Genomic DNA, 27,459 nt, shown 5'->3' on the forward strand with positions numbered 1-27,459 from the left:
TGAGGCCCGACTTGCAAGGCTACATCCAATTTCCTAACATTCCGATCAACAGACCAGCACTCATTCGACCTCACAGAAGCCTCTGTAAACAAATGAACTTCTCTAAAGGAGAGGAACTTTGCAACTATGAAAATCGTGTTTTTTTTTTTTTTTTTTTTTTTTTTTTTTTGTCGAAACGCTTTACTTGGTTGGATTTTTTCAATATGGTACGGTACTTTTCCCTTACTGGTTCTACAATTATTTTGCAGCGTTTGGAGATTTATTTTGTTTAAATCTTGGATATATACAGAAAAATATTGCTTACATCGCTGCCATGATTGCTGCTCATGTCCCTCTCCTATAAAGGGAACTTTTATTGTTTTGTGACTTAACATAGTTACTGGCGGAATATTTTGCATTTTAGTTAAACTTTTATGGGTTAAACGAAATAAACTAAATAAAAACTAATTTATCACTTAAATAAAAATAATTTGCAGGCATATTATTTTAATGAAGTTTTGTCATTGGTGAATTCCAGCAGTATCGGAAGGACAGTTTTACAAAAAAAATCGATGCATTTCTGCCTGTGAGCATATCCAAATACATATTTTTCCAAAAACTGATGCATAGACTTTTATACACATCACAGTAAGTTGCTAAAAAAGCCAAAGTCAAGAATTTTTTGTTAGTAACTCTTTTTAAAAATCAAATTTAAAAAACGGTAACGGAAGAACATTTTTGTGACATGATTTTCACGCTCATGCTCTCCCCAAAAGTTCAGCCAAACTATAAAAGGGAAAATTCAATAAAAATTAGGGCACATACGGGAGTGTTCAATCATTACAATTTCACCTTTAGTTTTAAAAAATAATTATTTTAAGCATATGAATTATGTATTCGTTGAGGGTAACGGAAGGATAGTAACGGAAGGACAAGAAGCCCAAAACAATTAAACTTGGTAAATTTCAACTTACAAAATTTATTCAGCTAATACAGCAGTCTGAAACAATGATATCTAATGCCTGAGCCAACTGTTACAATTATGAAATCTAAAAATACTCCAATAATTTTATCACAATCCACAGAACATTTATCTTCTTTCTCAGCAAACACGAAGATCATTCCCACGTTATGTATTCTCAAACAAGTTATTTCTATTCCTTCATCTTCTATATGAAGTACCTGTCCAACATTGCTCTTTGTTAATTTCTTTCCCTTCCATCCAACTAACAAAACTTGTCCAAACGGTAATGAATCTTTTGGCATACTCTTATGATTTGATGTTTTTGATTTCAACAGTTTCTTCATTTCTAACATTATTTATAACTGAGATTCTGTTGACTTTGAAATGAAATCTCCTACGATTTGTTGAAGCATTTATTATATTCAAAAACATAACTTGTTACAGGATTCAAATAGTGCATATTTTGTGAGTCAGGATGAGAATTAACTGTTAAATTAATGTTCTCAACAGTCTTTTCATGTGATTTGTGACAACAAATCTGAAAGCAGTTTCAATATTATATTGTTCCAATATAAATTTCAAGTTTTTAAGCATATGTTTCTGCTTGAATTGGCTTGTCATATCACAAACATGTCATACCAAAATGATTTTCACATGCTTAGGAGTTTTTAAGTGTAGTTTTCATGATTTTCATTACATACAATGGTAGAAATAAAACCACGAAACATTTAAAAAAAAAAATAATCAAAAGTTTATTTTTTAAATAAAAGCACACATAATTTTTGTACAAATATTACTTATATATGTTTAAAATGTGACTAATAACTTTATATAATAGTTTGTTTTGTACTAGCATTATAGTTAAATGTCCTTCCGTTACCGCATTTTTTTGTCCTTCCGTTACCATTAAAAAACATATAAACTAATGAGACAGTCGATAATCTAGCCAAAGAAGACTCTTCTGGGCCTTTAATCTCTCTCGGGAGTCTTACATCATCTGAGATATGTTCAAAGTTTAAGATGTCCTGGAATCTGTTTAAGACGCCTCCACTTCACTCCTGGTATTCTGAAAAATCCCCAGGCAGCGCACTTGCTCTTGGCGCAGATAGAACCATCCAGGTCAGGATCAGTAGACTCAAGTGTGGGCATACTAGGAGCCTCTTTTCTTCCAGCGGAGAGAAAAGCTTTCAGACCTGCACTAAATGTGCTTCAGCTGAGGCTTCTCCTTCCCATCTTCTTGCTTGTTTGGGACTAATATACAAAGATCTAACGACTAATCCGCTTTTAGTGTACGACTTTCTAACAATACATAAACTCATGGACCTGGTCTAGCTTCGACTAGATCAGGGGGAATAAGTCACAACAATACACAACCACACCATATAAATTAAATCTATATTAAAATTCTAACTATGTCTCCTTGACAAAGGACATAAATCTGCTTTGCATAGAAAAACATTAGTTTCTTTACCTAATAGGTTCTTCGTGAACTAACTGAGATGTAGTATTTTGGTAACGGAAGGACATCAAATTGTCGCCTTAAGTAGTGGACCTATTTCATGGTTGAAAAAAAAAATTTTAAATTACTTACCAAAAAGTTTAACTAGACATTCAAAATATAAAAGTTAACCTAAATATTATATGCTGATAATAAGTTTATTGAAGTTACAGTATGTAACAAAAAAGAGAGTTTTTGCTGAGTAGAAACACAAAGAAAAAAGTTGATTTTTTTTTTTTTTTGCACTTGATTTTCTAAAAGTCATGAAACCATTTCGGAAACACAAGTTAAGATTCAAGACTCTCATTTATTTCTGAAGAGAATGTTATATGGCAAGTGACAGAAAATTAATTTTTAAAATTCAAGTGTCATGTCTCCTTTTTCCTGGAATTCACCCATTTATTTAGCTTGTCTTTTTTCTTTCTAAAATTTGAAAGATTCTTCCGCTTTTTAACGGCTTGATTCAATTTATTTGGTGAATTATTATTATTTATTTATTTATTTATTTTAACGAACCTCTTAGCCTTGTTTAATGGCTCGTTTATTTAAGTCCATTAAAAATATAAAATAATGTACTGTATCGCTCAATGCGCAGTTTCCCTGTAACTTTGATCAAACACAATAATTGAAATGAAAAATAATCGAAATGGTTAAAAATTCACTAAATGTTGTATCTATAATTCATTATATATAGCGTAAAAGTACAATGGTACATTCGGTACCAATTTTATCCTTTACATTAGATTCTCATTTATTAACAAAATTTTTATTAAAACGAAAACATACTTTGAAGAACATTTTGTTTAGCCAATTTGTGCTCGTCTTTGCATAACCACATAAATTTCTTCGGAAGCGAACAATAATAGAGAACTTTTTTCCATAAAACAATTGTCAGAACGTAATTAGTGTAATGTATATCAGGTTTTCTTTTTTAGTATTTTAAGCTTTTTTCTTTTTCCTATTAGGAGAAAAGACAGTAAAGAAACAAAGCAGAGAATAAAAAACGTCATTTGTACCAGGTATCGAGAGCTTGGCACAATTACGTAAGTCATCCTTGCATATAAAAATAGTTTCATTACACAATCAAAGGTAAAACAGTATCGCACGAAATTCTACTGCATTGTCAATCAATTGCTCGAAAGAGAAAAGTATGGATTCAATTGTCGTTTAAATATAAGAGTCTTAAGTGTACATTTAAAGATGAAGAGGCGGTAATTTAAAAAAAATAATAATAAATAAAAATATTTCTTGAAACTCCGAATCACGTTGGATTATAGCTCTGGATAATCGACTAAAATCAAGGGGAGAGTTCAAAATCTTCCTTCGTTTTCCGCGGACTATCTTCTGATTTTGTAATTCGCAGAAGTCTAATTAACGTAACTTCCATAGGCGTCGGAACCGGGATAGCTAGGGGAGCTTGAGCTCCCCCTGGAATATTTCAAACCGGCTCAGCTCCCCCGGAAAATTCTAGCATTGCAGCTTATTGCCGTACATTGATTTCCTCAAACCTGATTTCAAAAATGTGATCTGCCTTTTCGAGGAATTTCGGAATTTCCACACAATAAGCAACAAAAGCAGGGGGCAGACGAAGTGGTCAATGCACTTGAATTCACCTTCACCCTTTTTTTACTGTTAAAACATCTCTTGATTCCAGAAATGCGGAAAAGTGGGCTCTACCCCGCGGCCAGCGAAAATCAGTACCAGTACCAATATGGATTTGCTCCCCACCTTGAGCTCGTGTTTCGACTTTCGAGAGCGACATTGCAGTTCAGTTCATATTCTTATTAGTTTTGCATGCGGTTTTTTGTCCAATGCGGTGGCGAATCCAGAATTTTGTTCTGGGGGCGGCTGAGGTAGTTAAAATTCTTGCTGAGGTCTCCTTGTCATTACCAAAGTTTATCGATGTAAACGAAAGTGTTCTGTATCATTATCTGCTATCTAGGGATGTTAATGACTAATGAATCTTTCTGAGTTACATTTGAAATTATCTAAAATTTGGTATTCAGTGTTAAAATTCTAAATTTTAAATGTACATTCAAAGTTTTTTCATTCGTTTAGACATATTTGTTATGCAATTTGAAGGCAAATTTTTCAATTCTTGTTAAGGATGCAAAACAATTACGCTGACAAGGTGATGTAAATGAAATAGAAGAAAGAAAAGCTGAAAGATGTTAAACAAATAGTGAAAAACAGCGAGAAAGAAGACAAAATTTTAAGAATTGATATTAAACACGAAAATTAAAGAGAGAGAAAGAAAGAAAAACAAGTAGCTATTATATCTACACTTTTTTCTCCTTTCCTTCTTTCAGTTAGTAAATGTATAAATATTTGGAACAGGTAGGGAAAAAGTTCAGAAATTTGAAGGGAAATTTCGGAAAACTAACACTCCTGTATCCTGTTACTATCGCAAATTTGTGTATCAACCTTAAGAAGAGCGAAAACAAATTAATTGATAAAGATAGAATGGATGTAGGAAATTATATACATATTTTTTAACATTAAGATGCATAGACAGAGGGTGAAAGAATTTATTTCGGGTATGGGGGTGGCTGCAGCCTCATAGCCCCCTCCCCCCCTGGATTCGCCATTAGTCCAATGATCACAAAAAGAGATAATAATGAGCCAGTTTGGCATTTAAATATGAATAACATGGAAGGTGCTCCAGACATGACTGAAAAAAGGTTACTAAGATTGTTTGTACTTGTTCAAATAATGTTGAACTTGTTTAAATAATTTCAACTTTCCAAAAACTTACAGTGGCTCCCAAAAGTATTCGTACACTTACGATTTTCAATGAAATACGCCATTATCGATTCGTTAAAATTAATGTTTTGGAACGGGTATTTAATTATAAGATCTATGATTTACTTTTTAACAAAGCTACATGAAAATTGTTAATAACATAATAAAACTTGATTTTTAAGAAATCAATAATCAAAAAGTGCCAGAAACTTGATCTCACCAAAGTCTTCGTACACTTTGAAAAAATGTCAAAAAACTAGTAAATAATCTAACTTTTTACTAAGTTATTATTTAGTAGAATATCAGCAATAGCTTTTAAACGTCTGGGAATAGATTTCATTGTTTTTTTTTTCTTTTTTTTTTTTTTTTTTTTTTTTGAACAATTTCTGAGCAAGTGATCAGCCGCACTTCGAGTCTTACTGTTTCTAATTCGTTTTCCGTTTCAATAGTGTATTTTCGTAATATATCCACCAGATATCTCCAAATATGTTCTATTAAGTTTAATCTGGCGATTGAGGAGATATTTCTAAGCTTAATGACAATATTTGAGGCACCAAACGCAAACGTGTGCTTCTTATCGTTATCTTGATTTAAAAAAAACGAAGTTGTTTCCGATTGCCAAATTTTGGGCTAATAATTTAAAATTGTTTTTAAAAATATTTCACTGAACAGCATGATTCATCGAAAAGTTTCAAACTTCCAAGTCCTGCATCCTCACACAAGAACACCTTCACTGTCCTGATTAGCTGATCCCAACTAAGTTCTTTAGATTTAATTTCTCTTTTTTTTTTCTATTTACAGTTATGCAACAATTTAACCCAAAATGTTGAATTTATTTTTATTTTTAAGTAAGACGTTGTTCCAAAATGTTTTGAGCTTATTTATCACTGATTTTACGGCGGAAAACGTAAGCTTTCTGTTTTTCGCACGAACAAGAAAATTTCTGCAGGAAGAGGTCCCATTTAATCCAGGTAATCAGAGAACTTGGAGAATAATTTTAGGGGAAAATTAAACGAAAATGTTTAATTCAATTCTGCAGAAATTTTTTCATCACCCAAAGGTGTATTTTTCATCATTTTTTTTAACTGTAAATCTCCGATCACGCTTTGTTAACTTTGCATTTGACATTTTCTTACCTTGTTTTCGATCCGATTCTTGTCTTTAAAGCATTTTATCAAGCACTTCACAATAGAATGGTATAAATTAACTAATTTAGAGACATTTCAAACCAATTTACGGCTACTGAAAGAGAAAAAACATCAAATTTCGAATTGTGTTTTTGGTTTATGCGCATAGCTGCCATTTAAAAATAATAAGCAGAATATTAGGGCATAAATAAACAAAAAATTAAAGCCAAATGACTTTACAGTGTGTCATCACAATGCAAAAATAATAAAAAACAACTTATGATAATTTTAATTATGAGTTTATTCGAAAATATTTCAGTGTGAAATGACTTTTGTGGCGTATTTTTTTCTCTGATCCTTCGTCTTTTGACAAACTTCAAAAATAAAATCTGGCAATATTTTGGAAAAAACTACTGGGTTTTATTCAGAATGGCATAGGAATATTGTGAAAAAAAATGGACTTCATATTCGAATTCAGTTTCGCGTTATTTTGATTTTACTACAAAATTTCAAGGTGTACGAACACTTTTGGGAGCCACTGTATCTCATTTTAAGTTATCTGACCCCTCAGATTATACTTTAAGAAGTTACAGTTATTCTTGCTTTTTGAGCAATCACGATTGCTTATTGCTTTTATTTAACTGTTAGGATGTGCTATCATATTATTTTCCCACCAGCACCCTCTGCAGCACCACCGTCGACCGGCCTCACGATGCTGCTCCTCTAGCGAAAACCATCTCCAGGTAGCGTCAATGTCCTACACTTAAACGCATACATACACGTACGTACAAACAAACACATACACAAACACATACACACACACGCATACATACGGACATATACACACACACCTACACACAACTACCCACACTCATTCCTGCACAGAGACACAAACACATATGACTACACACACATACACATTCCCCCCCTACCACAAACACTCATACACACAACTACCCACACACTTATGCCTACACACATACACAATTACATATTCCTACACACACATACACATTCCCCCCCCCTACCACAAACACTCATACACACAACTACCCACACACTCATACCTGCACAACACACGCCATACACAAACACACACGCCTACATACACACACACACTCGTGATTGCGAAAAACATAATTTGAATTCCAGATGTCAAAATTCAAATTTTTTTTTTTTTTGCTTTCTCAAAATTACGATTTTTTTATCATTTACAGATATATTTTTATGCCAAAATTGTTACCTTTCATCTATTATTGCAGAAAAAAAGACAACAATATTTTATAGTTTCTATCAAAGACTCAAAGACTTTAAACAAAAAATTTATCTGAACAATATAATATATAGTGAACAATTCATTTTAACATATATCCAACGTTCTGTTTTTCCGCCCTCCTGTTTCATCCATTCCCCTTTTTCTAGTTCTCAGAAAATAAGAAAGTCTTCTAAATGCTACGCTGTCGAAGCCTCCCCTTTCCTCCAAAATTATTACAAAGCGCCTCAAATTTTGTTTTCAAGGCTCAATTCCCTGAAAATTTCCGGAAGAGAGTCCTTTGAATGCCTTGCCCTCCAACAACATGGGAGATTATGTAATATTCCGTTTTTGGGACTTCAATTTCAAAAAAATTGCTGGACCCCTAACGCCAACAAATATGATCCACAGTCGCGTTTTTCAGCAACTACAATTTCGAAAAAATTAAGAAGAAACCTCTGAACTTTTTCTGATTACATCATTGAAAAACACTCTCTATTAGGACTTCAATTTTGAAAATTTTCCAGAGTAGAGCCCTAGTATAGCCTTTTCCACTGCCATCATTGAAGGTTGTCTACAATTACGTTTTTAGGACTTCCAATTCGAAATATTGGGACGGAGATGTAAATCGTTCGAAAAATCGATCGAGACAATCCTTCGAGTCATATTTTCACTAAAGGCAACAAATATGGCATATAATCGTGTTTTAAGACATTAATTTCGAAAATTTTTCAGGGAGGGTTTTCGAACCTTTTCTCCCCTTAACATTATCAAAGATCACCTATAAGTTCGATTTCAGAACAACAATTTTGAAAATTTTCCGGGAGAGACCCCAAAACACCTCTATTTCTACGTGCTCATCTTCGAGTACTAATCGACTCCTTTTCAAAACCAGAAGTTTAATCACCTCATTCTCTCCATAAACAATTGTATATATACAATATTCAATAAGAGATGGAAGCTTCGAAGCCATTTTTTTATGGGGGAAAACGTTTAAAAGCCTCCCTCCCCCCGTCACCCCATAAAAAAATTATTTTCTGGTTGCGCCTCTGCTTCTACCCCTTAGATTCCAGACACTTCTTACACTGTGTCCCAGCTCCCCCTACTTCTACAAAGTTCCTACGCCTCTGGTAACTTCACGTTGGTGTCTGTAAATAGTTAACAACTATCTAGTGCAGTTCAGTAAATCTATTTATTTGTATATGTATGTAAATATAGCTGAAGATGTATTTACAGAAAAATTCATTAAGATATCTTTCATAAGAAAAGCAGCATAAAATAAGATAAAGCAAATTCATAACGATTGTATGAGGGAAAGCGCAAACGTGTCTCCGCTTTATTAGCTGTATTAAATTCATGTTTTTTATGAATTTTTTAATTTAGGATGAGTTTTTAGTTAATTAGAGATTGTTCAAAGGACACGCAAAATACACTCGCAAAAATAAGTAATAATAATATGCGCGCAAAAAATTTGCTATACCGTTAATATATGACCTTGTACACAGAGTTTATTAGTAATAAAAAAGAAACATTTCAATATGTTTTGTCTTGTCCAAATACAATAATTGATATTATATTAAGACATATATTCTTTACATTGTAAAGGGTGTTTTTTAGAGGTATAGAACTTTAGGTTCAAATAAAACACCGTTAAATGATATAAATCGCCATGAATTTGGCTTTATTCAAAAGATGATTCCTTGCCGTTTTTATTTAAATGTGATTTCTGGTATATGGCCACTTCGGCTGGCTTGGAGAACGTCTAATCGGGAAGTCCAATTTTCTATCCCTTTTTGCAGCAATGGGGGCCGTATGTGACTGGTATGTGGTGAATGTTCTTGTCCAAGGCGTCAATCGTCTGTGGCTTATCGGTGTAGACCTGAGACTTCACACAGCCCCACAAAAAATAGTCCAGCGTAGTTAAATCGCATGATCTCGCAGGCGAATTCACGGGTCCATTAAGCGAAATTATTCGTTCACCGAAATTTTCTTTCAATAAATCAATTGTGACACGCGCTGTGTGGGGTGTTGCACTGTCCTGTTGTCTATTCATGATGAAATGGCAAACCAAACTAAACACAAAACAAGTGACAAGTATCAAAACGGCCCACAGATCAAACAGTGTTCCCGACTTAAAGTTATATACCTCTAAAAAAAACCTTTTATAAAAGCTTTGGAGTTATGCTTCACTCAAAAAGTATTGATTTTTTTCATGGAAATTTGTCTTTATATTCATGTTTTCCTTTAAATGAGCGTCCCTACTTTCCCCTAATACGTAATTGCTGACATCATTGTGCATTGATATAAAACTCCTTTTTCTCTGAAATACATAACTGATACATATCTGTTACCATTTGTGAGCTTATTACGTTGATTTTTCTCATTTAGTTTTTTTTGTGAATGAAGATATACTTTTTAGCTTTCGTTCTTGTACAGCAATAAATAGTTAAGTTTTAGATTCATTAACAAAGACTAGTGTTTTTCAGTAAAAATAAGCAAGATCTGTAAGAAAATCCTTCTTGTGAAAAGATCATCTTTTATACATTGAGTAATATACTTGTATGCCTAACTGTGTCTCTTTTATTTAATTCAGAATTGACGCCGCGATTAATTATTAAGTTCGAAAGTTAAATGACTGGTATAAGTTTTATGTTAAAAACAACTCGGGAAATGAGTAAATAAAAAATCTTATTCCCCTATAATGCTATTAAAAACAAACTCGCTCAAGCAGAACCGATGGCAACTCGACGAAATTAAGTTAACTGTTTCTGAAGCTTTTGAAACTGTTTCGCATCGTTTCTTTTCACAGGTTCCATGAAGCAGCTGTGTTTAGTTTGTTCGTAATCCTAGTGTTCCTCTGGATTTTCAGAGAACCGAAGTTTATGACCGGCTGGGCCGATATCTTCTCCTCTGAAACGTAAGGTTCAATCATATCTAATTATAAGAAATCGATTTCATGTTCCAACCTAATCCAATGTATCGAATTAAAGAATAAACAGAAAAACAAGTAGCTGATATAACGTTTTGTTTAAAATATTTCCTTCTAATTTTCGGAACTATACAAATACTGAAGTGACCCGATTACGATGATCGAAATTTGTTACTGGGGTGAAGTTAGTATGTATGTATGTTCAGGCTGTTCCCGTTTAACCTGCAAGACTTTTATTTTCGCAACAGTTAGTTCTAGATACATACTTCCAATTGCAAGAATGTTTAAAGTTTAAAATCAGAAGCAGAGTTAATGTATCGTAAATATGAAGCAAAAGAAAAAATTAGTCAAAAAATACAAAATTTAGCTTTTTATACGGGTCAAGTTAGGGAAATAATCTACATCCTCATATATATAATAGCCGATGATCGAGTCACGTGCGTGCTTCAACAATATAACTCGCGCCATGGCATGATAATTTGATAATGTGTTTTGGTAATGTTTAACACGCTGGGCTTTATTGTGACAAGGCTGAACTCGATCCGGTAACTTTACTGTTTTACTGGTAAGACTGTCATTTCAGGGGAATGAAGAATCGAAAAAGCGGTCAACTATGAACGCTATCTACTGGAGTTTAGGGTTAATTCACTGGAGTTAAGGTTAAAATTTCAACTATCAAAATATCACCAAACAGGCAATTGCTCCGTTAAAATGTAGAAGAAGAGAAGCAATTTTCACCCGTCATGCCTTGACGAGCGACTTTCTAGTTCAAAAAATATTACTAACGCAAGAAAGATGACGTTTGTGTGACCAAAACTCAAGGAGATATTCGAGTTTAAAGTTTTAAGGGACCATGGCAAAAGATGAGAAAAGAACATATCATATTTTAGAAGAATGACATGTTTTCGAAAAAAACAAACAAAGTATTTAGATTTTTCATTGCTATTCAAAATTTTCATACCATGATACACAATTTATTGACGGCGAGTGTAAAGTGGTGTAAGTCACAAAATGCGGCGTTTCATATTTCGGTGAATACTGGTCGTACTGATGTCAAAATTTTTGTGTTGGAATTATTTTTCAATGGATATTGTTTCCCTAAACACAAGTTAGGGACCTAGGGCCCGTATAAAAACTTAAATTTTGTATTTTTCGTCTTATTTTTTTCTTTTGCTTCAAACTTTCAATATCTTAATTCCGCCCCTGATTTTGAACATTTTTACAATTGAAGGAAGTATGCATTTTAGAACTAACCGTTGCGAAAATAGAGGTTTTGCATGTTAAACGGTATATAAAAACCCTGTATACATAATATCAAAACAAAAATATTTTTAAAAGTTTCTTATTATTGATATATACTCTGTCAAAACAAACATATATGTGCCCAAAAGAAATCGAGATACAGTTACGAAACCCGGTAGGAAAGTAGTCTGGTAAAATTTCGACCCGAAAGCGACAAGGGTAAGCGCGCTACATACAGATGAGATGTGCAGCTGGTAGAGTTTCAAAGTAAGATTTATCGAGCCATAGAACTATTCAAAACGAACCTGTCGACTTGGATGGAAGGTATGCAGACTAGAGATTAGGGTGGGCCGAAATAAGCCGAAAAATTTTTTTTTTCGAAATCAATTTTTGGATAGCGCGCAAAAGTTGCGTAGTGAGCTAGTTAGCACTCACAAAAAATTTCTTGGATATTAAAAAATATCTAACCGGCGCTATTTGACACTGAAAAACCGAGAAAAATGAATTTTTGTCGAAATTTTTTTTAAAAAATAAATTTCAAATATTTTGCTGGAATGCACCGAAAATGTTATATAATGAGCCAGTTCGAGCCCATAAAATGTTTCATTGATTTTAATGAGCATTTAACCGCTCCTTTCCGACATCAAAAATTGGAGAAAAATGAAACTAGTATGTTGTGGCCATCACGAAACTTTCTTCTATATTTTTCCTTTTTCTGATCCCTCCCCATGCTTGACGAGGAAGCAATATTCCTAACAGAAACAAAATTACACATGCAAAAACTTGACGACCATCCCAATGTCTGAATTATTGTAAAAACAAAACAAAGAGCGAAAATTGAAAGTTACTTTAAAAGCCTTACTTGAATTAATTACAAACATTTTATTTATTAACAAACATAAGATGGCAACAGTTAAAAATTTTAAATCATTGAGATAATATTTCCAATCATTTCCATACAATTAAAATCACGAGAAATACGCAGACGACAATCTATTACGATTTATCTTTCTTATTGTTGCATTAATAAAACTATTTTTATTCGCAAAAAAAAAAAAAAAATCAACACCTCTTGGAGCGATTGGAGTCAAAATTGAACCAAAGCCTGTTTACGTATGGATTCACATATATTCCAAATTTCAACCAGAACGTAGCATTACTTCTTGAGATAGGGCACTCACAATGGAAAAAAAGAACGGGCGATTGCGCTACCCCCTTTTTAGCTGTTGACACCAAAATAAAATCAGCTCTTATACCCACTAAGGGCTACTTGTCAAAAAATTTTTGTTTGATTCCGTTCGTTATTTCTTGAGATACAGCAGTCACAATTGACGACAAAAAACGTTCTATAGCTCAACCCCCCTTTGAGTTATTGACACCAAAATTGAATCAGCACCTGATCCTGTTAATGGCAACATATGGACCAAATTTTGTTTGATTCCGCCAGTTACTTCCTGAGGAATAGCAAGCACACGTAACTCAAAAAACGTCCCACTGCTCCACCCCCCTTGGAGGAATTCGCGCCAAAAACTAATGGGCACAAGTTCACATAGGGGCACATATGTGTACCAAATTTCGGTCAATTTCATGCGGTAGTTTTTGCTGTAGAGCGGCCACAAAAAACTGGTCACACACAGACGTGACACACACACACACATACATACAGACATTTTCCAAAAATAGTCGAAATGGACTCAGCACACCTCAAAACGTTCGAATCCGTCAAAATTCGAAATTCGAAAATTTGCACGAATCCAATACTTTCTTCTATATATTAGATATAGAAGAAAGTAAAAATATTGAATTTCTTTAAAAACCAATGTGGAAATCATTTTTCAAAATTAAATCATAGACTAATTAATTAAATAGCGGCATTAATCATAGTAAATATTATCACGCAATAGTATCATACATTTTCGAGAACTACATACATAGATAATAAAATTTTAAAAAAGAAATCTTCAAACTTGATTTATAATACCTCATGCATAATGAATATTATTACTTTCTTCTATATCTAATATATAGAAGAAAGTATTGGATTCGTGCAAATTTTCGAATTTCGAATTTTGACGGATTCGAACGTTTTGAGGTGTGCTGAGTCCATTTCGACTATTTTTGGAAAATGTCTGTCTGTCTGTGTGTGTGTATGTATGTGTGTGTGTGTGTGTGTCACGTCTGTGTGTGACCAGTTTTTTGTGGCCGCTCTACAGCAAAAACTACCGCATGAAATTGACCGAAATTTGGTACACATATGTGCCTCTATGTGAACTTGTGCCCATTAGTTTTTGGCGCGAATTCCTCCAAAGGGGGTGGAGCAATGGGACTTTTTTTGAGTTACGCGTGCTTGCTATTCCTCAGGAAGTAACTGGCGGAATCAAACAAAATTTGGTCCATATGTTGCCCCTAACAGGAGCAGGTGCTGATTCAATTTTGGTGTCAATAGCTCAAACGGGGGTTGAGTTATAGAACGTTTTTTATCGTCAATTGTGACTGCTGTATCTCAAGAAATAACGAACGGAATCAAACAAAAATTTTTTGACAAGTAGCCCTTAGTGGGTATAAGAGCTGATTTAATTTTGTGTCAACAGCTAAAAGGGGGGGTAGCGCAATCGCCCGTTCTTTTTTTCCATTGCGAGTGCCCTATCTCAAGAAGTAATGCTACGTTCTGGTTGAAATTTGGAATATATGTGAATCCATACGTAAACAGGCTTTGGTTCAATTTTGACTCCAATCGCTCCAAGAGGTGTTGATTTTTTTTTTTTTTTTTTTTTTTTTTTGCGAATAAAAATAGTTTTATTAATGCAACAATAAGAAAGATAAATCGTAATAGATTGTCGTCTGCGTATTTCTCGTGATTTTAATTGTATGGAAATGCTCGGAAATATTATCTCAATGATTTAAAATTTTTAACTGTTGCCATCTTATGTTTGTTAATAAATAAAATATTTGTAATTAATTGAAGTAAGGCTTTTAAAGTAACTTTCAATTTTCGCTCTTTGTTTTGTTTTTACAATAATTCAGACATTGGGATGGTCGTCAAGTTTTTGCATGTGTAATTTTGTTTTTGTTAGGAATATTGCTTCCTCGTCAAGCATGAGGAGGGATCAGAAAAAGGAAAAATATAGAAGAAAGTTTCGTGATGGCCACAACATACTAGTTTTTTTGAATAATATTGTCCCTTGTCATCAAATGATGGAAGTTCTTTCCTAGCTTGAAGTTTAGCACGAATGCATCCATCTCGTGCAGTTTCACCACGAACTTTTATTGCAGCTTCGGTTATTAGTTTCACACAACGTTTCACAGCTTGCGTGTGACAGGGAAATTTCTCGAAAGTAAACTCTGTATGCACATTTCTTTCCATTGTTGGTCTTTTAGATGCATTGTAAGAGGTGACTCTGTTACAACACAGTTTGCCCAATCAACTAAATCAATATAATCAACGGCTTCAAAATTGAGTTTAGGACGCTCAAAAAATCGTACACCATCCGAGCTCTTCGTCTTCTTATTTCTGGAGTTCAGAATGCGCCTAACCGCTAATTATGGAATGTATTTTCTTGAGTCAAACAACATTGTCAACAGTAGCTGTTCAGGATGAGCGAAATATGCAGAACTTTAAAAATTATCTCCATAACGTTGTCTGGAAACTGCCTTGCAAGAGAAATCATTTTCCAAAAATGTTGGGCGCGGTACTGGCAGTTCGGTTTCATTTTTATTTCAAACCACATTGGAGCATAAACTAAAATTACATACTTTATAAGCATTGTAAAGTTTTCTGATGGAGTTGGAGTGCCTATATGCAAGCGTAACAAACGCTTTGTAGTTGTCAGTCATCGCGCATGACTGACTGAGTTTGCCTGGGCTACTGTCAGCCACGCTTGAAGGACAACTACCATCTTTTACGGCAAGACAGGTTCTATACAATTATTGTTGTTCAGTACTTAATTTTTTTATATTTTCCATGTCCAAAACCAGAAGATTGCAGTCAATTTTATCAAATTTGACCACCGGATTTCTTTTACAATCTCTAAGAAGTTGTTCGATAGCTCCAGAATATGAATGTGGCCACTTTGTGCAACCGTCCAATTCCAGTATAAGATGCCTCAGTGGCAACTCATTGGGGACATTGCACACAAGAGAGGACCCCTTTAATTGCTTAATTCCCAGCTGTGGAGGTGTAGAATTACAGCATTTCTTGTCGGGGGGTTTTGTCTCTTAAGTGGGTTATAAAGTCGAGAGGAAGAAATGGCTTGAGAAAAAGAAGAATACTTGCGTTCAATTCATTAATCAGTTTAAAGGACTTCAGAGGATTCACATTTTTTTTAATACTCCAGGGCTCTATTTGTCAAATATATATAAAATAGTTATAAAATAATCTTAGGAATAATGGAAGTAGTTGAGCGCCGTTTATTATCCAGGAGAAACAATTGGAACCGAAGATTAAAAAATTAGCATCTTATGTAACTATTTTTTATTTGAGTGTGTGCATTTTTTAAAATTGGCGTACAAATGTCGCATAAAATTGATTGAATTTTTACTGTTTTTTCTAAGTAACGTATTGCGTAACATTTCAGTACTTATTTATTTCGAAACTACTTTTATTTTATTTTTTTTTTTTTTCATTTTTCCAATGTTTCAGTCTTAAAGGAGCGTAGCTCAATATTCTATGAAATGTATAAATGTCTTTGAGGATTTCAACTAATTCACTGACAGATACTTCTAATGTTTGCTGAAACTAGCTTCAAACTTTTATTTTTGACCCCCACCTTTTTTTTTTTTTTGAAATAAGTGCATTTTTGCCCTTTTTTTCAGTTTTTCAAGGTCAAATAGCGCCGGCTAAATATTAAACAAATTTAGCGAAATTTTTTATGGGTAATAACGGGCCCATATAGCAACTTTTCGCACTATCCAAAAACAGATTTCCAAAAAAAGTTTTTTCGGCCCACCCTACTAGAGATGCCTCTGATGCAAAACCAGCGACAGTAAAAACAGTTATCGGACTTGGAGAAGGATCACCACATAGTAGGCCTCTGAATAGTAGTTCTCATAGTAAGAGCTGGTTTGTCAAACATTTGTACTGGTCACTACTTTGGTCGGAGCGATGTGATAGTTGCAAGATATTGGGGAAAATTGATTACGGAGGGGGAAGGCTACCTTCATGGAGGGGTAGAACCTCCCAAATAAGCACGAGGATTGCATATAACAATGACCACTTCCACACTAACAGCATCAACATCATTGAGTCTACTCTATTTACCATCTTCCAGGCATCCGTTAATATCGAAGAATCAATTCGGATGCGACTAGACGACATTAATGTACGGAGTCGATGTCCAATATAAATCCTACGACTGACCTCATCATAGGCAGCGTCGAGCGTTGAGCTGGGGCAAGCTGGAATGAAACAGACTGGAAGCTTGACCTTCAGCAATGAATTCCAAATCAGTTTCAGGGCGTTGAGCAACGCAGATGCGTGTGGAGGCTGCCAGGCTATCGGCCCAATCCTAGTACATTTGCTGTCGAGCGACATATAGGGCCACTAGGGTGGCCACAAAAAATCGATTTTCAAATTTATTTTCCTGCACCCCCCCCCCCCCTTAAATCTGCCAATGGACCAGAAAACATGATTTGCAAAGTTTCAGTTTCATAAGATAATATTAATTTATACCAAACTGTAAAGATTATGGCATGATCCTTCGCATGGAATCATAGGTGACCTACTTCATTCGATGCCACGCTGGATTACGGCTTGATAGCTTCCAGAGATGGCAATACAACTTACTGATTTGTAACCCTTCCATGCCATAGCTTCTTAATAAAACGATTTTTTGAATTGAATTTGTAATCATTTGCTTATCTTCTTGCATACACTGCACACATGTTACGTTTTCTGATAATAGTTCATTTCCTTTTGGGTTAATATATTTCTTGAGACAGTGAATACATATTTTAAGAAAAAAAGGATAAATCAAAGAGAAATATTAATTTTTAAATCAAATAAAAAATTTGTAAAACTTCTAAATTATTTTGATAAATAGCTTCATATTTCTTTAACGTGTAAATATTTCTTGGATTACGTTTTTTAACCTAAAAAAATCAGAGCAATATTAATCAAAATTTATTTTGGTACTTAATCTACCCTACAAGAGGTCAACGCACTTAAAGTTGCATTAGTATCGCTAGTCAATGGCACTCCTGATTTTCGTTGCAATTCGGGACTAAAAAACAAGTAGTTTAAAATCAGGATATAGACTGAAAATTCGAGACTGTCCGGGAAAACTCAGGACATATAGTGACCTTACAAATATTATACACTAGAATACACCACTACATGAACTCGTGAAATCCTCAGTTGAAAATGCTTGAGGTAGATGATGGTAGTGGAGAAGTGAATTAGGACCTATCTTTTTCGTCTGGGTTAGGCTGTCCTCACACTTCGAAAGGAAGACACTAATGGTCAGTCTGCTGCAGAACGGGTGGACGAAATAGAGAAGAGATTCTTTGCGATCACCTGATGAGTGTTGAACTTTTGAATTGGGCCAAGGAAGGTCATTGTAGACTTCGTAGCGAAGGTGTAACGGTTCTTCTTGGTAGGTCACTTTGATATGGTTGTGGAAACAAGACTAAGTGCGTAGCTCTAATGTGTACTAATGAATTTGTAACAGGGAAAATACCATCATTGCTAAATACCTAGAAATTAATTGATCACAATAAAGATGTTGTGCATAAACGCTTAGTCTAGGAAGCATAGAAATTCATCTCGATAAGGTAAAATCTACACCTTGTCTGCAACTTTACATCATCTGTCTGACAAGAAATACTCTTGGTCTAACAAGCCAATAAACAAGCAATCGGTCTGAAATGTCAATAATACTGCTGAACTTAATTTTCACTGATCAAAATTTCTCTTTTCAGACGCATTGGCGATGCTGTTCCAGTAATATTTATACTTTTTCTGCTTTTCCTTCTACCAGCTGAACCGTGGAGAGCACATGTCAGTCGTCCTTTACTCGAATGGTCAGCCGTTCAGAAAAAGTTACCGTGGGGATTGGTAATATTATTGGGTGGCGGATTTGCTCTTGCTCGTGGAACACAAGTGAGTCTACAGTAGTTGTTACAGTGCCATTGTAATATCAAGTACAATTTGGAATAATAAAAATCGCGAAAAAAGTAAAATGGTTGAATAAAAAAAGATATCTATTCCACAATATAATTAATTATAAAGCGTTTGAGATGATTTCGGTACACGTCAATCCCGCGCAATTGAATATTGGCAGAAAAAGGAACAGTGCCAGAAAGGTGAGTTATATATGTGAAGAAGCGACATGTCCAAATATTGATGAATGTTGGAATAAACGTCATGTTACTGTGATGATTCTTGGTTTTGTTTGCACTCGTTCTTGTGCATTTTGAGTGTCAATCCTCTCCTCTCCCTTAGGACCCTTGACTGCAAATTATGTGTCCAACCCTAATGTGTTTACATAATGTAACAACATAAGAATTGTTATGATCTCTTCCGCTTCAAAAGAAGCATAAATTGTTCCATTAAGCATGAATAAAATTTCACTTATAATTATTTTCGTTATTGATTAAAGAACAACAACATAATAAAGTACAAAATTGCAATAAAAACATTCCTCACATGTATTGAATCACCAGCTATCTAGACAGGGGCGGATCTAGAGGGGGACCATGGCCCCTCCCAAAGCCTTGTGGTTGTAGGAATTTTTTTAAGGAAAAAAAAAGAAAAAATATTATGAGAAGATAACAAACTTTATCACATGTATTTTACTGAAAAAGAATTATAAACCTAAATTGGGAGATAACTTATATCCCTATCCTCAAAACAAAACTTATATTTCCAAAATTTTTCTCCATCTTTTACATCATTTCTTGATTCCAACTACAGACACTTGGATGATCTCTAAATGCTGCGGTTCTCAGAGTATACCTATTGTTTACAAGACCAAAGAGAGCCTAAATTTTCGTTTTTATGGCTTTAATTTCGAAACTAGAGGAGAGAACCCCCTTTTCCCATGCCCTTTCACAAATGCCTTGATATGTAGCAAAAAATTACATTTTAAGTCTTTTATTTGGAAAAAATGCTAACTAGTTTATCCAGCCCCTATCACTTAACTTGCTTAAAAGCAACTTAATGAAATTTTTTGAGACTTCAATTACAAACGATTTTTGATAGGACCCCCTTCTTCCGTAGTGTATATCGTGATGATAGCTTTAAAAGGAGGTTTTTTGGAGGAGCTCACGAATCTTCCATCCCTTTCTAAAATATGTATAAATACAGTTAAAAATCGAATTTTTAGAGCCTCGAAGGCAAAATATTTCCAGGAAGGAAGGATTCTAAGCACCTTCACACTTCCTTTAATGTAAGAAACATTACATAAAGGTGCATTTTTAGGCTGGACAGCTGAAGAGTTAGAAGAGTACCCCTCCTCTTCTAACTTCTCAATGTATAATGACAAAATATTTTGGTTTCTAAGCTTTATTTTAAAAAAGTATTTCGGGACCAGCCCCCAAAACCTGACTTTTCTCCGTACATCATCAAAAATACACAAAATGCGTTTTTAGTTTCTTAATTTTCAAAAATTACTCGGAAATTTAAATTTTGAAACATTTTTGAGGGAGATTCCTGAATTCTCCTCTTCACTTAATGTCTCGATACCCCGAAAATTGAGTTTTTAAAACTTCATTTTAATAAAATTTCCGGGGAGTTATCAGGGCCCAATCTCCCAAGACAGAGGCAGTCCCCTAGGCAGAGTAGGCAGCTGCCTAGGACGGCAAACTTTTTAGCGGCGGCAAATTTGCTATTATAATGCACATTTTTTGAATTAAATTGTTATTCTTGAAAGTAAAATATTAGCATTCTTTCATTTTCCACAGAAGAGACAAGTTTTTCTTGTAATTTAATAATGATTACTTTCACACATCTTATGAAAGTCATATGTTTTTCAATCATGGTGTTTGCTGAATCGTCAGCAAAATTTGCCGAATAAAAATTTTTTCTGGAGATCACTGTGATCATTTCATCGGGGCGCCTCAGAATGTGAAACGCCATCATTTCTTCATAACTGTGACAGTTTGAACCTGGGGAACACTTTTTTACGTTTTTTTGAGTCAAGGATATTTTTTAGGGATTCTTTTTTTTTGGGGGGGGGGACGACAGATTTCAAATTTGCCTAGAGGCGGCATGGAGCTAAATTCGGTCCTGGGGAGTTTGTTCAAAAATTTCGTATGGCCCCTTCCAAAACAATCGGCTGGATCCGCCACTGTATCTAGAAACCTTCTTCAATGAGGAGAAATCACATCTCTATTGTCATGGACTGAAACCGAAGAAGGAAATCCTCAACCTCAAAACACGTGTCTTGGAGCCTTACTAGGAACATTTCCTATAGTCTGTAATCAACCCCAAAGCAATTTAATTGTTCCTTGTTCTATCCTTATTCACAAAATCTTTCTGGAATGATTTTTAAGTCATACTCTTCATTTTCAATTTTTATTATCTTCTTTCAAAATGCTCAATAGCCCACAATTTCATTTTTTTTTTTCAGTTTTGCAATGTAAAATATGTTTTCATTTTTAGAAATCGGGTCTTTCAAAGTGGCTTGGAAATCAGCTAGTACAATTATCATTTTTATCTCCAAGTGTGGTAGTGATCTTACTTTGTGCCAGTACAGCAATTTTGACAGAAATTATCAGCAACTCGACCGTGGCAACGATTTTGTTACCAGTTGTCGCTCAAATGGTAATTATTGTGTCTTACTATTAAACATATAACTAGGTTTGGGTGCGGACTGTATTGAAAAAATCTTCCTTTTTGGAAAACTGATTTAATATTATTTTACTCGAATAAAACATTACTTTTTATATTTTTTGAGTTACAGGACATTTAATAGTGAAAACTTTTCATAAATTCGAAGTACATTTAAAATCAATCAAACAGAAATTAGCATTTAATTGATTCATATACTTTTTTAATATGTTCAACATGCTCCTTTTAAATAGTATGATATGTAGTCCGTATGATCAAATTAATTTCAACATTATTCATTTTATTCTTCTTAAGCTTGTTAAACAGTTCACATACTCATCATATAGCAATTTCTGCTCCGTCCCCCGAAAATATCCTTCGAATTTTAATGATTGAATTAAAAAAAAAGTCAATCAACTAAAAACAGCGTCTTTCCTACCCGTGAACTACAAGAGATAAGTGCATTTTATGATTTTTAAATAATTAAAAATATAAGATTTCATAAGTTCCCATTAAAAGATTTATATAGTAAATAATGTTATACAAACAATTATTGAATAATTGTATTACAGGCAATAGCTTTTGAAGTTCATCCACTTTATCTAATGCTTCCAGTGACTATAGCCTCATCGTATGCTTTTATGCTTCCTGTCGCAACTGGTCCAAATGCAATAGTGTTCGACAGCGGTCATATGACAACAATGGATATGGTACGTTACATTCTCATGATCTCATGATCATATTGAAATGACAAGAAGTTCCATCAAGAACTAAACGAGCCCACTTTCCCGTATGCCCATATCTATTTTCTACTATCTGATCAATATTCTCAAAAATTGCTAAAATTTCAAACATATTTTTTAAATATTTTCGCTGATTTCTAGGAATGAAAATAAAACCTAGAAACATATGCCATGAAGGAATATGACACAAATGAATTATTTGACACATTATTTTGTTTTCCTGAAAGGAAAAAACATTGAAACCAAAACCCCTCCTTTTATGAAATCCTGGACACGGGCCAGCCACTGTTGATGATACCTTCCACAATATTAAAATTGTTTCAAGTGTAGTTTGCTTAAACAGTCCCCAATGTCCATTGCATTTAAGTATGAATAAAATACACTGGTGGACAAAATTAAGAGATGGAAGGCATTTTCACACATTTCTCGGAAAATATCACATAAAACCTGGACAGTTGGTTGCCATATAATGGCACTATGGTGCTGGTGTCGCTGAGATGAGTTTACCTATTCTTGTGGGTGTTGCTAAGGCAGTAGGAGGTATAAAAGCCTACAGCCAGCTGCTCAGTTCTTTCCACTCTACAGCCCAGTAGCGATTTATATAGTGTTTCTTGAACAATCTTGTTATTTTTAGGTGAAATGAGGGAACATCATTGTTTAGATGAAAGTATGAGGTGGAGAATTGTGGGTAGACTTGAGGCAGGACAGTCCTAAGTTCAAGTTGCTAGGAAATTGGTTGTAACTCCAAGCGTTGTTTCGAATTTGTGGAGTCAGTTTAAAAACTGGGATAGTGTACAGAAGCCCAGGACAAGGTCGTCCGAGAGCAACAACGGCCAATGAAGAGCAGTATTTGTTACTTACAGCCAAATGCCAGAGGACGTCTATATCGACAGAACTGTCTGGGGACCTTGCTGCTGCCACAGGAACATTAGTTTCAAGGAAGACAGTTGCTAGGAGGGTCGGTAAAAAAGGGTTGTATACCAGCAAGCCCGTCATTTGCATCCCCCTCACTCACTCCCACAAATGAAAGTGCGTATAATGGTGCAGACAGCACCAACACTGGACACAGCTCTAATGGGATAATGTACTTTTCTCAGATGAGTCCAGATTCAGTCTACAACCTGATTCTTGGCAAATATTCATATGAAGAAAACCTGGGATCCGATATCATACTAGTAACATCATGGAAAAGGACCATTATGCTGGTGGAGGAGTGATGGTTTGGGCAGGAATCATGCAAGATACACGCCCACATTCCATGTGTTTGACACTGGTGCCGTGAATGCCCAGAGGTACAGGCAAGAGATCTTACAACCCTGTGTGCGTCTTTTCAGGGGTGTTGTCCACCCTGATTTCGTTTTTATGGACGACAATGCCGAGGATGTAGGGCTGTCCTGGTTGAGGAGTATATGGAACGCGAAGATATTCATCGAATGGATTGACCAGCCAAATCTCATGACCTTAACCCCATTGCACCTGCTTGGGATGTTCTTGGGAGGGCTATTCTGCCGTGCTAAGCACAGATGTGGTATTTGCACATTTTATCAAAATTAAGTTATTGTCACCAGGTGGTCGTTAGTAATTTAATTTACCTAAATGTCAAGTTTTTTGGCGATTTGTGAACGCGAAATATTAAAAAAAAGCTTTAAGAAAAAAGTCGTAACTGCATAGTTTGCGGAGTTTGCTAAGACAATTTGAACATAAGTGACAAATACTAAGCCTTTAAAGTAGTATCTGCGCAGTTACCACTTTTTTCCTTAGTATTTTTTGTAGATACGACTTTTATACCTTAGTAAAGCAGCATATTTAAAAATGTAGCAGTTTATTGTGACACAGAATATTAAAATTAGTTTACTGTTGAATAGTTGATACAGGTTGATAATAAAAACTAATACAACTTTACATAATTGTTAAAGTAAATATTCAGCTTGTTCTATTTAAATGTTTATTTAAAATGCAAATTCTAAAAATGAAATGCATGTAAAATATTCATATTTAATTCTTTCATGCAAAAAAAAACGCTTTTCATTCTACGGCCAGTAATATTTTTATTTAAGTATCGTCTGCTGTCAAAATTATCTTCATGCTCGGTAAAAATGAATCTAGAAAATAAAACATTCTTTGAATATAAGAAACAGAAAATTGTTATGGATTACACTTTTAACTGTCTGGAATTAAAAAAATGGTATCTTTCAGAAGGTAGATTCTGTTAGATTTGTATTCACAAAATAAAGCGAAACAGCTAAGTCTAAAGAAAGCAGATGTTTTTAGTATTATTTAATGATACTTTGAGCACGTTTTACTAAGCTATTTTTGTCATATCTGTGCAGATACCCCTAAAAATGCCTAGTAATTGTCACTTACGGTGAAAATAGCTTAGTATATAAAGAGGTTTTGAAAAGAAAATTTGTCATAACTACATTTATTAATTTTAAATTATCATTTTTACAAAAATACTTTCTTACAGTTTTTAGATAAGTTAGTTACGAAACAACTACTGCAAGTTGAGCATTTAATTAAGTCATAAATCAAAGAAATGAGTTGTAAAACTTTAATCCTCAATTTCTCATTTTGAGCTCTGCTGCAGATACCACATCTGTGCTTAGCACGGCAGTATTGCGACACTCCAATCCCCACCCAGAACCGTTCCGGAATTAAAAACTGCCCTGGTTGAAAGAGTGGAAGGGTCTTCCACAAGCACACCTTAACTCCACCGTATTAACAGCATGCATACTCATTGTGCATGCTGTCTATCCGTCAGAAGTGACCACACACTGTATTAGAGGCAGCCACACACCATACAAGCTTCACTTTCATTGTCATTTTTTATCATGAAGTTCAGCCCATATTGGACTGCTGGCAATAACTCTTGCCAATGACATTTTAATTTTTGCTTTGCGCACATTATTATCATACTATAAGTTATTTCCACAAAAAATTTCATTATTTTTTAACCAGCATTTCTCAAGATATTCGAGAAAATGGCTTCTATCTCTTAATTTTGTCCGCCAGTGTATTTACTTTATTTGTTTGATTTGTTAATTTCAAAAACTCATCAGGCTGAACACTATAATTTTAACCTTTCATTAATAAATAAATAGAAAAAAGTTTGAAATTACTATTTTGTACCATGTAAACAATGTATATTTTGATGCAAAAAACTTGTTTCTTGACTGATTACTTTTATTTTTTCTTCATTTCAGGTTAAACCTGGAATTATCATGAATATAATTTGCTGCCTCATCCAAATATTAATGATCAATACACTAGGTTCTTATATGTTCAATTTAGATACATTCCCAGCATGGGCAGCAAAAAACGTTTCAAACAACTCGATGAATATTACTAACTGAAAATAAATTATTTAATTATAAAAAAGTTTACATGCTTCTTTCCATGTGAGTTTTCATTTGGTGTTATTGTTCAAAAAAGCCTCGTACAATCAAAACATAGCGCACAGAGCTTTTTATTACTTTTGTGCAGTAAAAAAATTGGCACTAGTTTAAATGGAAACTCCACAAGATTGGAAAAAAGGGGGAAAAGTTGAATTTTGAGATGAGACCAAGGATATTACTTTTTTCTAAAGACTCACATTCATGTTATTTCATCAGAGAACTCTCAAGTCTATGATTCACCAAAGGATAATTTTTGCATTGCATCCATGCTACATGGGAGTGGGGAAGATAAGTACTGAATACAGTGGCAGAGTTGTAGCACTGCCACTTTTTTTAACACGACCAGGGATCATCATGAGTTAACCTGTTATATTCCACCAGGTTTAAAACTTCAACATAGCGTTATGTCTTGTCTTGTTCCTTTGTATACAAAATATGAGAAAGCAACCTGCTAAAAACTTTAATATGATATTTACTGATTAAAAAAAAAAATAAATAAAATAAACAAATAGGTGCTCAAAAATTACTACCAGAAAAGCTGAAATAACATGAAGAGATTGTGTATAATAATAAAGCAAATGCTGCAAAAAAGCTGCGTTAGCCATTTTTTAATTAATTTTTATTTATTTATTTATTTTTTTTTTTTTGTGAAACTCTAATTGCTTTGAAAGGTGATAGCTTGAGTATTCATCTGAATTTTGTCCTAAGCACAAAATTTCTAAGATTTCAATGTTACATGAAACCTGCTCTCAAAATGAGTCAACTTAATATTTAAAATATTTGCATAAATTAAAATACTTATCTGTTGACTTCAAAAAGAAAACTTCCAACTTTACTCAACAAGTGGCCCATTTCATCTAAGCACAACTTATTATCCCAATTTAAACAAGTTTGTTTTAGAGCTGATTTTCATGCTTTTCTATTTTATCTCGAGAATATCAGAAAATTCCTTAACTAATATGATATGAAATTCTCTGCTTCACGAAATATTAAATTCAGTTTTTGTACTCTCCTTCATTTTTGACAAAAAACATTTTAATTTTTCCTCATGAATGTATTTTAAATTCAAAAAAAGCCTACTCATCAGAATGCATACTGAAATATGATGGACATAAGTTTAAAAAAAAAAAAAAAAGATAAACAGCATCATTCAAAAAAGGGTGTTTTTTTACAGATTCAAACTTCTTCACCATTTTCCCTTTTGGAGGCGGATCATAACTACATTTGGCATTTAAAAATATTAACTACATTTAGCATCAAGTATATCCGGGAAATTTTATTGCACCCGAACCAGTGGCGCAGCAAAGGTGAGTAAAAACACCCCTCCCCAGAGTCCTTGCCTTTTTTTTTTTTTCAATTTTTGCCATTCCTAATACAGCAGTTTATGTACATGGAAGGACTATTCAAATTTAATTTTAAAAAAAATTCCAGAAGGTAAGTCAAGCTGCGCTACTGACCTGAGAAATTTTCGTTTTTCAACTTTAGGGAATGGACACCATGGCATTCATTTGTCCCAGCAATATTTGAACAGCATTTTGCCGCATAACGTTGGTTGGGCATGATACAGCAGATACAGGTGTCCTTCCCATAGGCGGATTCAGGACTAAGTTCCCTGGGGGGGGGGCAGGATTTTTTTTTTTTTTAGCAACAATAGTTATAATTAAGGCCGGATTTAGACTTAACATAGCCCAAAGCTATTTCAGGTTTTGGGTCTCTTTTGTAGTCCAGACAACTTTTTCTGCTGTCCGTTTTCTTCTGGGCAAAAAATGACATTTTCATAAAGCCCCTTCCCCCTATGTTGATGTTTTTTTTTCTTGTGATA

General features: G+C 34.2%; 1 protein-coding gene across 1 annotated transcript in view; it reads left to right on the top strand.

The window, feature by feature from the left end:
- The window catches only part of LOC129216895 (solute carrier family 13 member 2-like), a 47,832-nt gene extending 22,237 nt beyond the window's left edge, over positions 1 to 25,595 (top strand). The window contains exons 7-12 of the mRNA XM_054851114.1: positions 3,407 to 3,484; positions 10,372 to 10,479; positions 18,649 to 18,829; positions 21,332 to 21,493; positions 22,072 to 22,209; positions 25,446 to 25,595. Of these exons, the coding sequence (XP_054707089.1) occupies positions 3,407 to 3,484; positions 10,372 to 10,479; positions 18,649 to 18,829; positions 21,332 to 21,493; positions 22,072 to 22,209; positions 25,446 to 25,595 (817 nt within the window). The remainder of the gene's footprint in view (positions 1 to 3,406; positions 3,485 to 10,371; positions 10,480 to 18,648; positions 18,830 to 21,331; positions 21,494 to 22,071; positions 22,210 to 25,445) is intronic.
- The last annotated feature ends 1,864 nt before the right edge of the window (positions 25,596 to 27,459 follow it).

Source organism: Uloborus diversus, chromosome 1, assembly GCF_026930045.1.
Source record: "Uloborus diversus isolate 005 chromosome 1, Udiv.v.3.1, whole genome shotgun sequence".
Taxonomy (NCBI): Eukaryota; Metazoa; Arthropoda; class Arachnida; order Araneae; family Uloboridae; genus Uloborus; species Uloborus diversus.